The 12,379-nt window shown below is 47.2% G+C and overlaps 1 protein-coding gene across 4 annotated transcripts in view; it reads right to left on the bottom strand.

Annotated features, from left to right (window-relative positions):
• The window catches only part of OPA1 (OPA1 mitochondrial dynamin like GTPase), a 196,226-nt gene that overhangs the window by 176,417 nt on the left and 7,430 nt on the right, over window positions 1-12,379 (bottom strand). For 3 of the 4 annotated variants that reach the window (XM_060242867.1, XM_060242870.1, XM_060242868.1), the window contains exons 3-6: window positions 11,147-11,243; window positions 7,849-7,956; window positions 5,808-5,861; window positions 4,598-4,665 (exon numbers count right to left, since the gene is read on the bottom strand). In XM_060242867.1, coding sequence (XP_060098850.1) covers window positions 4,598-4,665; window positions 5,808-5,861; window positions 7,849-7,956; window positions 11,147-11,243 — 327 coding nt within the window. The remainder of the gene's footprint in view (window positions 1-4,597; window positions 4,666-5,807; window positions 5,862-7,848; window positions 7,957-11,146; window positions 11,244-12,379) is intronic. The other variant, XM_060242869.1, reaches the window with a different exon arrangement.

Genomic DNA, 12,379 nt, shown 5'->3' with positions numbered 1-12,379 from the left:
ACAGATTTTAAAATGAAACAACACAACCAAACACAACTGTAAAAAAAAAACACCTTACAGATTGCTACAGTTCTAGAAAAAATCCCTTCTGATTTACTGTCTAGACACTCCTGATAGGAAAGGAATGTGTTTTCATCGGAGACTGCTCTGAGTCAAGGCCTGCCTTGCCTGTCCTTCAATGTGACATGCAGCTGAAAACAATATCTAATATAACATTAACAAGTGTGAAAACACACACAAAAATATTTTTTGTATGAAAAACAGTGGTGTGCAGTAAACCACACAAACTGAAACACCGCCTAAACCCACAACGTGTAAAAACGTGAGAAGTGTGCTCTTGGTAAACCATGTTCAATGCACTGTTAAGAAGCAAAGAAAAATTAGCAGTATAGATATTTTAAAAAATCAAAAAGGAGTTAACACATATGACAAACTACAGATGGCTGGCCAGACACTATTGCAAGTCGATCTTCAAACCATTTCTGTGTCCTCTGGTCTATTTCATTTTAAAACAACTACCAATTCTAAGAAGAGAACCGCCCCCCCCCCCCTCAAAAGCCAATCACCCCTGCTGTATGAGATGCAACTGTTGACTCCTTTTTTGATTTTTAAAATTTTTTTTCTAAATTTGTGCTGTTTATTTTCTGTGTATTTACCCACTTGTTAGTGACTTATTGAACACGGTTTACAATAGCAAGCTTTTCCCAAGGGGAGGGGAGGCGAGGGGAGGAGTCTCTGCTTGGGATGCAGAAGAGCCCTCTCCTAGTCGATTCCCCAGCATTTCCAGTTAAAAGCACCAGCCATGAGGTGATGTGAAAGACCCTTCTCTGCCTGAGACCCTGGAGGGCAGCTGCCAGTCTGAGTGGGCAATACTGACTTTGACAGACCAAGGGTATGTTCCAGTAGAAGGCAGCTTCAGGTGTTCATGTGGGCGTTCCCGTATTTCCATAGAGTGGGTTCAGGTGGTTTTCATTTTGTAGTGACCACCTTCTTGAGTGCTCTGGTGTTTTGCAGCAGCCAACTCAGAGGCCAGAAAAGGCACCAAAGGTCAAGCAGGGATGACAAACCCCAAGGGAGGGGGCAACGGGAGCAATTCTAGCCTCTGCAGGTGCCTTGAAAACATTATTCTCCAACAGCCTTGGTCACCCAGGTGGCTAAGAGGAGCCAGCCATCGGTGGGAGTGAGCACCTTAAATCCTAGCAAAGTCAGAAGAACAAAGAGGGAGGCAAAAGAGAGCCAGGCTGACTTTCTTGAACCACATATGCAGTTCACTAGATAAGAGAGGAATAACCTGCAGCCCACATGGAGCTCCCCAAAGTCTGCTCCTGCAGCTGCAGGGGGAGACAGAGGGAGCCCCATCTCCACTGCATTCATTTTTGAAAAATGATTCTAGCAGTCATGGCTGTGGAGAGGTTTGACCTTTGCAGAGCCAACGTTCCTGAAGAACTGGGTTACATAAGAACATAAGAGAAGCCATGTTGGATCAGGCCAACGGCCCATCAAGTCCAACACTCTGTGTCACACAGTGGCAAAAAAATTTATATACACACATACACTGTGGCTAATAGCCACTGATGGACCTGTGCTCCACATTTTTATCTAAACCCTTCTTGAAGGTGGCTATACTTGTGGCCGCCACCACCTCCTGTGGCAGTGAATTCCACATGTTAATCACCCTTTGGGTGAAGAAGTACTTCCTTTTATCTGTTTTAACCTGTCTGCTCAGCAATTTCATCGAATGCCCACGGGTTCTAATCCATGGAAGTTCATGCTGCAATAAATTAGCCTTTAAGACAAAGATTTCAGGTTTTCACAGCTGGTAACATCATTAGGGTTTGTAGAATCTTTCGGGCTCAAGTGCCGTGTTCTACTGGAGAAAGTTTTTCTTCCAGACGTTTCGTTCTCAGCTGCGGAGAACATCCTCAGTGGCGCTGCAGCCGGAGCAGGCGCTCAGACCTTCTTGGCTGCTGTGCATTGCGTCTTTAAGACGCTTCAACACTCCTTTGTGGTTTTGCTGCAAAAACTAACAAAGCTACTCCTGTGGAACTTCTGGTATGGTCTTCAAGTGAAAAAGGCTTCCAACCTCCCCCTTCCCATTCTATGCAACATCTGACAAGGGACAGACATCTGTGGGAGTCAGTTCCCCAGGCTAGAAAGACCCAAAAGCGGCCACTGACCGAGAAAGGGCTGCAACAAAACTTACCCACTTAACCGTACAACGTGTAGAGTGAAAACCCGGACATGCACAGTTCCACACAGCAGGCACACAACAGCAGGATGCAGCCCATCCCCACGAGTGCAGCAGAAGCTGGGGGTGCTCGACCGTGCGGAAGGCGGAATGCAAAGGGGTGCAACTGCTCAGCAGCATTCCACCACCTGCATCTTTTCACAGTACAGTCCTCACGGGCCTGCTTGATGCTCACGTGCAGCCAAGTGATGGAAACAGACCACAGAACCACAGCTGCTTCCAGGGAAGGAAGGGACTCCAGCTCCACGACACAGACCAGCAGCTCAGCTCTCCCTCCCCCACTCCCGCCCTTGAGAATTTGCTGCTGCTTCTGGGAAACTGGAGGTCTCCAGCTAGGGCTACTCAGCTCGGCTCTCCTCTGTGCTTGGGCTAAAGACTCAGACTGAGCCTGCCCGAGGCTTGCTCCACCTGAAAGATTTTCCTAAGATGCTGTGTGTTTTCGGAGGGGCTGCAACTGAACTGTAAGTCATCTGGTTGGGTCCTGCTTTGCAGGAGAAAGGTGAGGTGCAAATATTTTAAAATACGTGTTTTTGTTTTCAAATCAAATCACACAGGAACTCGCAGCCCACAGGATATGGTGATGGATACCAATTTGGAAAGCTTTAAAAGGGGCATGGACAAATTCATGGAGGACGGGGCTATCAATAGTCATAATGACCATCTACTCTCTCCAGTACCTATTTAAAATCAGTTGCTGGGGAGCCAAGGGGGTGGGAGGAGGCGACTGCAGTCATCCTAGAGGCAGCTGGTTGGCCATTGTGCTAACAGAATGCTGGATGTGATGGGCTCTTGGACTGCTCCAGCATGACTCTCCTTAAAGTGCTTATGGCAGATTAGGAGCACAGCCCAAAGGAAGCTGAACATTGCAAGCCTGCCCACGTTATCTCTGACAATCTCCTTTATTCCTTTCTAGAAACCCTCCAGGAGCAAATTTAAAGTGGCACTTTTCATAGTTTTTGTGTTTGAGGCTGTCTTCAGGCATTCCTTATGAGCAGTGCTTTTTTTTGTAACAGGAACTCCTTTGTATATTAGGCCACACCCCTGTTATGTAGCCAATCCTCCAAGAGCTTACAGGGCTCTTCTTACAGAACAGAAACAGCCTTTAAGCTCTTGGAGGATTGGCTACATCGGGGGGGGGGGTGTAGTCTAATATGCAAAGGAGTTCCTGCTACCAAAAAAAGCTGCTTATGAGTAAGCAGATATATCTGATTCAAGAGATCAGAAACGCCTCTCTCAGAAGTGGCCAAGGTTCGTGCCTAGAATCCACTTGGAATCAAGACTCAGCGACATCACACCGCTTGGATTTCTGCTGCTTGCTACTTATGACCCGTTCCACAAAGCACGCCCTCTTAAGCAAACACTGAGACTGACAAATGGTGAAAAGTTGCTTAACCAGCAGCAGTCAGACTCTGTACTAGTTTTCTGAAATGAAATTTTCTAAGACCCTTCTAAGACACTGTGAAAAAGACTAGGCAGGCAGGCAGGCAGGCAGCACTCACGTGAATTAAAAAGAGAGCGAAATGTCACCACCAGCAACCATGCTGTGTGCTCTGCCCTGCCTTCCTATTGAACACATATGAAGCTGCCTTACACCGAGTCAGAATACAACCAGGGGGCACAGTACGACACAGAGTAACAGTAATAATTATACACTACGTTTGTTCCTGTTTTCAACAGTGTCAACCAAATACTAAAACTGTTATTATAAAAATTGTTGTGTATATTTTCAGACAAACTAACAATAATAATTCATATAGCAGATCAATAGCTTCACAATTAAGTACGCAAAATACACATTGCTGTTGCTCACACATCGAAACAATTAGAAACAACTTTCACAACCATTTAAGCAGCGGGATTCAGATGTAAATGTGTATCCGTGAGGTCTAATCAGTTCCACTTGACAGCGTGAAATTCCACTCTTCACTAATATCAAGTTTGTGCCATCAGGTCCATGACATCAGATACGTGCCATCCGTCTTACCTTCTAGATGGCCTGTACACCAGTCACTGGACTTCAGCTTCCTAGCTTTACGGCTGGGTTTCTAATGCAAGACGGGGGCTTTTTAGGAACTGAGCAAGTTACAAGAGTCCATAACTGGGATTAAAAATGGAACCCCCCCCCCCCTCTGCTTGCATTTCAGTGGGCTCACAGCCAAGGTCAGCCTCCCAGGGAACACGCTGCATACACCAAGCCTTTTAATGCTGGACACCTTCCTCAAGCCACCATTTCCCAACAGAAGCATTCTACTGACTGCCAACTTGAAACCCCCAGCAAAACAAGACTGATGCCCACCCCGTATAAACCTTCCCCACATACCTGACGGGCTTTTCCCTTCCCGAACGTACCTTCTTGTACTGCTTCTCATTCTCTGCTCCTTGCTCTGTAGCTCGGAATGCCGTCTCCCCCGAAGAATCTGGGAAACAAGAGGAGCCAAATACCCTCAGACGGAACAGAAAATGCACCCTGATACTCAAGCAGCAGCAACTCTTTCTACAGACTCCTTCCCTGGTGCACTGTGGAATCCACCTCAGAGGACCTTTTGTTACAACCACAAATACAATTAGATCCAGTGCCAAGCTTGCAATCTGAAATGGTAACATGGCATCACACAGCCAGGCCAGTATGGCCATCTTAAGGGAGCTCAGGAAATGTCTGTTTGGCTACCTGACAACTGATTTACATCCCATGCTCTCAATTCATGTGATTCCCAACTTGGCTAAGGAAGCTCTCACCATCAAGCTGGGGCAGGAGGGAAGGATCCTGAGGGAGGGGGACACACAATCCATCTCTGCACTGAGAGTGGAAGGCCTCTGTGAAGCAGAACCAAGGAGAAGCCACTAAGAACTATGCCTGACTGTACATAGTCAACCCCACCCCGGGGACTCTTTCTTGTTCATGCTAGAACGGGGCAGAAGCAAAGGGAAGGGCTTTGTATTCATTAACAAACCCTCTGGATTCACAGCACATGACTTTGATGGGGACTACAATGCAAACGTCTTATCTTTTTATTCCTCTCCTGTTAATGTTACTCTCCTAAGAATTCTCCCCACCAAGTTGCAAAGCTTGCCACCTCGGCTCCTGATGCTCATTTTACAAACCGTTAGTGAAAAAGGCAGAAGCAAATATTTAACTACAGATCTTTAAAACTCTCCTGTTTATCACCCTCTCCCTTTTATGTTCCTACATATACTTTATTTGCACACACAAACACACACATTGTATCTATGTGAGAGGACATCACATTGCATACAACGTCTGTAGGAGGATGTCAAGAAAAAAAATTATGCAAACACTTAACATTCTTAAAATGCCGATGAATACGGGCAGCACTGATTTTATGCCTGCCCTTGGGAATTCTGTTGAAACTGTGCACCATTTGATTGCCAGATTTGCGTCTGCATTGAGAGATTCCACAAGATTTCCAAAATCATGAAATTAAAAAAGGCATTCTGCCTAAGGGATAAACTCTCTCCTCTCTTCTTAGCATTTTAAAGTGGTCATTGTTTTAAAAGGGGGAGGAGTGTTAAGGGGCAGTAAAAAGTGCAATTTACACACCTAACAAGAGAAGTAGATCAGAAGCTCCTATGACTTCACTAACCAAATTGTAACCTGTGGAAAACCAGCAAAAAAGGGGAAATAAAAATTATAAATAGAGACAAATGGAAACGGAAACAAGAGACATTTTTGGTCTCATGCATCACAAGAGCCACAGCGACATGATGGCAAAGCTACAAAAAGCGGGATGTCAACAAAGGACAGACAGGTGGATGGAAAATAATTCAGTGTTAAACACAAGGGTGGGAGGTGGTCTCCTCTAGCTGAAGTTCCCAATGGCCCCCCTCCCATTCTAGTCCAAGTGCAACAAGAGTCCCCTGACACTCCCCTCTTGTGAAGAGCCATTTGTAGAGGCCACATCAAACAGAATGGAATGTTTGTGTGGCAAGCTGGACTTCGGCTCCTAGCAGGCTTCTACCATCGTGCTCCTCTGATGCTCTGGGCACACCTGGTGAGACGAAGTGTCAACAAGGCAGGCTGGGGGAAGCCCTCTCAAACCACAAAGAGCCTTTTCACCCCCTCCTGAGACATGCCTGCTTGCATCTATGTCTGTTTAGGGTTAGACCGGGTAGAAGTTTATAAGAACATAAGATGGCCCATCCAATCCAGCATTCTGTGTCACACAGTGGCCAAAAAACCAGGGGACATCAGGAGGTCCACCATTGGAGCCAGGACACTAGAAGCCCTCCCACTATCTGCCCCCCTCCCCAAGCACCAAGAATACAGAGCATCACTACCCCAGACAAAGTTCCATCTACACCCTGTGGCTAATAGCCACTGATGGACCTCTGGTCCAATTGTTTATCCAACCACCTCTTGAAGCCGTCAATACTTGTAGCTGCCACCACCTCCTGTGGCAGTGAATTCCACATGTTAATCACCCTTTGGGTGAAGAAGGGTTCCATTCTAACTTGGCTGCTGAGCAATTTCATTGAGTGTCCAAGAGTTATTGTATTGTGAGAAAGAAAAGTACTTCTTTCTCTACCTTTTCTATCCCATGCATAATCTTGTAAGCCTCTGTCATGTCATAAGAACATAAGAGAAGCCATGTTGGATCAGGCCAATGGCCATCCAGTCCAACACTCTGTGTCACACAGTGGCCAAAAAAAATTATATACACACACACACACACTGTGGCTAATAGCCACTGATGGACCTCTGCTCCATATTTTTATCTAACCCCCTCTTGAAGGTGGCTATACTTGTAGCTGCCACCACCTCCTGTGGCAGTGAATTCCACATGTTAATCACCCTTTGGGTGAAGAAGTACTTCCTTTTATCCGTTTTAACCCGACTGCTCAGCAATTTCATTGAACGCCCATGAGTTCTTGTATTGTGAGGAAGGGAGAAAAGGACTTCTTTCTCTACTGTCTCCATCCCATGCATAATCTTGTAAACCTCTCTCATGTCACCCCGCAGTCGATGTTTCTCCAAGCTGAAGAGCCCCAAGCGTTTTAACCTTTCTTCATGGGGAAAGTGTTCCAACCCTTTAATCATTCCAGTTGTCCTTTTCTGCATTTTTTCAAATGTTATAAGATCTTTTTTGAGGTGCGGTGACCAGAATTGCACACAGTACTCCAAATGAGGCCACACCATCGATTTATACAGGGGCATTATGATACTGGCTGATTTGTTTTCAATTCCCTTCCTAATAATCCCCAACATAAAGTTGGCCTTTTTTGTTATTGCAATCACACACTGTCTTGACATTTCCAGTAGTTACCTACCACGACCCCAAGACCTCTCTCTTGGTCAGCCTCCAACAGTTCGGACCCCAAGTTCCTGGCCTGGCATTCAGCTAGCATCAGACAGGGCACACTGGAGCCAAGAGACATGTCAGCAGCTCTCTGGCGAAAAGGAAGGAAACCAACCCAAGAACTCCCTGCTGGTGCCGGCTGAACCAGACAACTACCTGTAGCCCAGCTGCCGCTCACTTACCTGTCGTGTAAAGGTTAAGAGAACGGACAGTCACAACAGATGCCTGGCAGGCTTTCCAAATCTTATCATTTCCTTTATAACAAAAGTTGAAAAATCCCCTCACCAGGTGTGAAGAAATCCCTCAGGGAGCCAAAGCTCTCTCCGATCTTCTCAAAGTCAGGCAGCAGCTTCATAAGATCTTCAGACTCAGGAAGAGCTTTGCCGAGCTTGTCTAGGGAAATGCAGAGAAAATGTCACAGCAGAACCGGCCTTCTTCCTTTTCTTTCTTTTTTCAAAGGAAACAGGATCTGTGTCACTTTAGAGGTGTTCCCTCCTACACACACACACACACATTCTTAAGTGCTCTCATTCCAAAGCATGGGCTCTTGCAGGTCAGATTTCAAATACTAGTACTGCACAACCAGTCTTATCAAAAAAGTCTTAAACAATACCCCACACAGAAAACATGCCAAAACATGCACACGCTAGAATCAGCGCAACATCTGAAGGGCCAGTATCAGCTTCCATATACACAACACCATCCTCAAGGTATGGACCTATGAAGTTGCCTTATACTGAATCAGACCCTCAGTCCATCAAAGTCAGTCTTGTCTACTCAGACTGGCAGCAGCTCTCCAGGGTCTCCAGCTGAGGTTTTTCATGCCTCTTTGCCTGGACCCTTTTGAGTTGGAGATGCCAGGGATTGAACCTGGGACCTTCTGCTTACCAAGCAGATGCTCTACCACTGAGCCACCATCCCTCGCTAAAGTCAGGTCGTTTTCACACTTACCTTATTCCGGAGCGATGTCCCTCTTCACCGCGCAGCGTCTGTGCGGATTTCGCACTACTTGCTCTGCAGAACCCGGAACTCCTGCGGCTTTTGCGTCGCAAATGTAAACTGGTTTTTGGTGGTTTACATTTGCGACGCAAAAGCCGCGGGAGTTCCAGGTTCTGTGGAGCAAGTAGTGCGAAATCCGCGCAGACGCTACGCGGTGAAGAGGGACGTCGCTCCGGAATAAGGTAAGTGCAAAAACGACCTCAGTCTTATCTACTAAGACTGGCAGCGGCTCTCCAGCTGAGGTTTTTCACACCTCTTTGCCTGGATCCTTTTAGTTGGAGATGCCAGTGGGGATTGAACTTGGAACCTTCTGTTTACCAAGCAGATGCTCTACCATTGAGCCACAGCCCCATTCATGGCTCTCCAGGGTCTCAAGCTGAGGTTCTTCACGCCTACTTGCCTGGACCCTTTTGAGTTGGAGATGCCAGGGATTGAACCTGGGACCTTCTGCTTACCAAGCTGATGCTCTACCACTGAGCCACCGTCCCTCCCTAAAGTCAGTCTTATCTACTCAGACTGGCAGCGGCTCTCCAGGGTCTCCAGCTGAGGTTTTTCACACCACTTTGCCTGGATCCTTTTAGTTGGAGATGCTGGGGATTGAACCTGGGACCTTCTGTTTACCAAGCAGATGCTCGACCACTGAGCCACTGTCCCTCCCGCAGGTTGCTGTCACTGTCATTTTACAAATGGGGAATAAGGCCAAGAAATCACAGCTGGCTTCAGGGACAGAATTCACAGCTCAACTCCGGCCTCCTGGGAGTCCAAACCCAAATACAATCCTCATGTCAGAAAACTTCCATCTTCAACTGCTACCCAAAAGCCTAGATTTGTTTCAGAGCAGAAGGCAACAAACCACCCAACTTGGATTGCAGATGCTTCTCACATAAGATGGTATTGAGAAAGTTTGGTGGAGGTGAGACTGCAGCCCTGGAGACCCAGGGAAGAGTCCTGAGTGGGGCGACTGGTTCCCCAGACCTTGACAGAGACCCCACAGGGAGGCTGACTGAAGCCAGAGAGGCCACAAGAGGGAGAGGCCGGTGGGAGTCAGGGAAGACCCCAGCAGCTGGGGAAGCCTCTTCCTTTAACATTACCACAGAAGGGGTTGTACAGAAAGGAACCCTTGAGGATTCCTGGCTTGGCAAACTGACTGAACGTTCTGTGAAGCTTTTCAGCTGAAGCTGCATTCTGTCTCTATAGAGGACAGTACCTAATGAAGAAGCATAATAGGAATATATCTGGATTCCTGTATGTATGCACAAGATTTTCTGAAATGTCAATTTCAGTATGTAGTTTTTGGCTTGCAATGGAATACATAACGTATTGCCTCCGGGCAAGGTCTGTAATATAGATAAACTGTTACAGTCTCGTATTCACAGAGCATTCTTTGTTTTGGTTACTTTTACGCTGTTGTTCCTTTTTATTTTTATTATTGGAAGATAAGATATTGGATTTACATCCCGCCCTCCACTCCGAAGAGTCTCAGAGCGGCTCACAATCTTCTTTCCCTTCCTCCCCCACAACAGACACCCTGTGAGGTAGATGAAGATATTGGATTTATATCCCGCCCTCAGCTCCGAAGAGTCTCAGAGCGGCTCACAATCTCCTTTCCCTTCCTCCCCCACAACAGACACCCTGTGAGGTAGATTAAGATATTGGATTTATATCCCGCCCTCCACTCCGAAGAGTCTCAGAGCGGCTCACAATCTTCTTTCCCTTCCTCCCCCACAACAGACACTCTGTGAGGTAGTTGAAGATATTGGATTTATATCCCGCCCTCCACTCCGAAGAGTCTCAGAGCGGCTCACAATCTTCTTTCCCTTCCTCCCCCACAACAGACACCCTGTGAGGTGGGTGGGGCTGAGAGGGTTCTCACAGCAGCTGCCCTTTCAAGGACAGAGTCTCAGAGCAGCCTACAATCTCCTTTCCCTTCCTCCACCACAAGAGACACCCTGTGAGGCAGGTGGGGCTGAGAGGGCTCTCACAGCAGCTGCCCTTTCAAGGACAACCTCTGCCAGAGCTCTGGCTGACCCAAGGCCATTCCAGCAGGTGCAAGTAGAGGAGTGAGGAATCGAACCCGGTTCTCCCAGATAAGAGTCCGCACACTTAACCACGACACCAAACTGGCTCTCCTAGTTTTGGTGATTCCTGACATCATCTGAACTTAGGAAAGGTGAGGCAAAAATCTCTTTTGGAGTATAAAGATAACGAAGGACTGAACCTTTCAACCCAAGATCATTATCACCCCAAAAGGCCACGGTGAACATGAACGCAGCCCCATGCACACATCTAGCCTGGTACAAAAGGAAGACAGAGACCCAAAATCTGCCACCTGAAAGCCATTTAAAATCCTGCCTAGAAAAAGAACGGCTACGATAGAGGCCCATCCACATTTTTAAAGCAAGCATGCTGAAGCGGCCCACGTGCTGAACTCAATCCCCACTCAGCTATGGAAGCTGGCTGGGTCACCTTGGGCCTCTCTCTCCCCATCCTACTTCGCAGGGTTATTGAAACTTAAAAAAATTAAACATATCCAAAGCTGTGCATCATCTCAGCATTAAAAGGGAAATAAAAATCCAGAACCAACCAAAATCAATGTATTCGTCAAGTTCCCATATGAAGTCGGGCACGATCCACTTGTACTCGCTGAAATCAGGCAGCATGTCCTTCCACTGGTCGTATGTCTACGAGGAAGGCAAGAGAAGCATCAGTCAGAGCTGCAGCACAAAACAACCTGCACGTCTCCCGCACGTGAGTGACCTCTGCATGCCCCTGCGGTTTTGCCACAGAACACCTGTACAGTCGACTTTCTGAGCAGAGTTCTGCCCAAGGCTGTTTCTGTAGCAGGAACTTCTTTGCATATTAGGCCACACACCCCTGATGTAGCCAATCCCCATGGAGCTTACAGGGCTCTTAGTACAGAGCCTACTGTAAGCTCCAGGAGGACTGGCTTCATTAGGGCTGTGTGGCCTAATATGCAAAGGAGCTCCTGGTACAAAAAAAGCACCCTGGTTATCCACACGTGTCATGTAATGAACTGTCACCTATTTGTTTTTTTCCAAGTTGTCATTCAGAACGGGAACTGCCTGCACAAAGCTGAGACGAAAGCAGCACAGGCACCACTAGAGCCTGGCATCAGACACCCTTGGGGTGCAATTCTAGCTCACCCCCTCATGGGGCACCCTGGATAATGCAGAAGAGCTAGAGCTTCCGGCAGCCAGATACTCGTAGGATCTCCGAGCTACACTATGCACATGGAAACAACCAACCAACCAGTGCTTCTCAGGACTACTTGACAGGGGGCATAGCAGACTGCATTCGAATCTGCTACCCAAGGATCCTTAACTTGGGACCCCAAAGGGCTTCCGGGGCCAGGGCTGATCTCATGGAGACCAACATAGTTTCATAGAGCAGGCAGCAGCTTCATAGAAACGTAAGAGTTAGAAGGGACCACAGAGGCCTTCTAGTCCAACCTCCTGCCTCCCTGACCAGTGCTTGAAGACTGCCAGTGAGGGGGAGCTCCCCACTCCTCTAGGCAGCTGACTCCACCGCTGAACTGCTTCAGGGACAGACAGCCTTGACATTTCTGGATTCTGAGAAGCCAAACCCAATCTACCCTCTTTGTCTGCGTTCTGCAGGGCCTGTAAGACCGAATTGTTTAAGCAGGCTTTTGCTGTTTAATTGAAAAAGGGCTGCCACCGGACATCTTATAGAATGCTGGTGATCACAGTCGAGAATTCAATACTGCTTATATTGTACTGAAGCAGTGCCACAGAATGGTTTTAAAACTGAAATAAGTAAATTATGGTTTTATATGTTT

Source organism: Heteronotia binoei, chromosome 6 (assembly GCF_032191835.1).
Source record: "Heteronotia binoei isolate CCM8104 ecotype False Entrance Well chromosome 6, APGP_CSIRO_Hbin_v1, whole genome shotgun sequence".
Lineage (NCBI taxonomy): Eukaryota > Metazoa > Chordata > Lepidosauria > Squamata > Gekkonidae > Heteronotia > Heteronotia binoei.
Note: the sequence above shows the minus strand (reverse complement) of the source record. Positions and strands in the feature narration are given on the sequence as shown.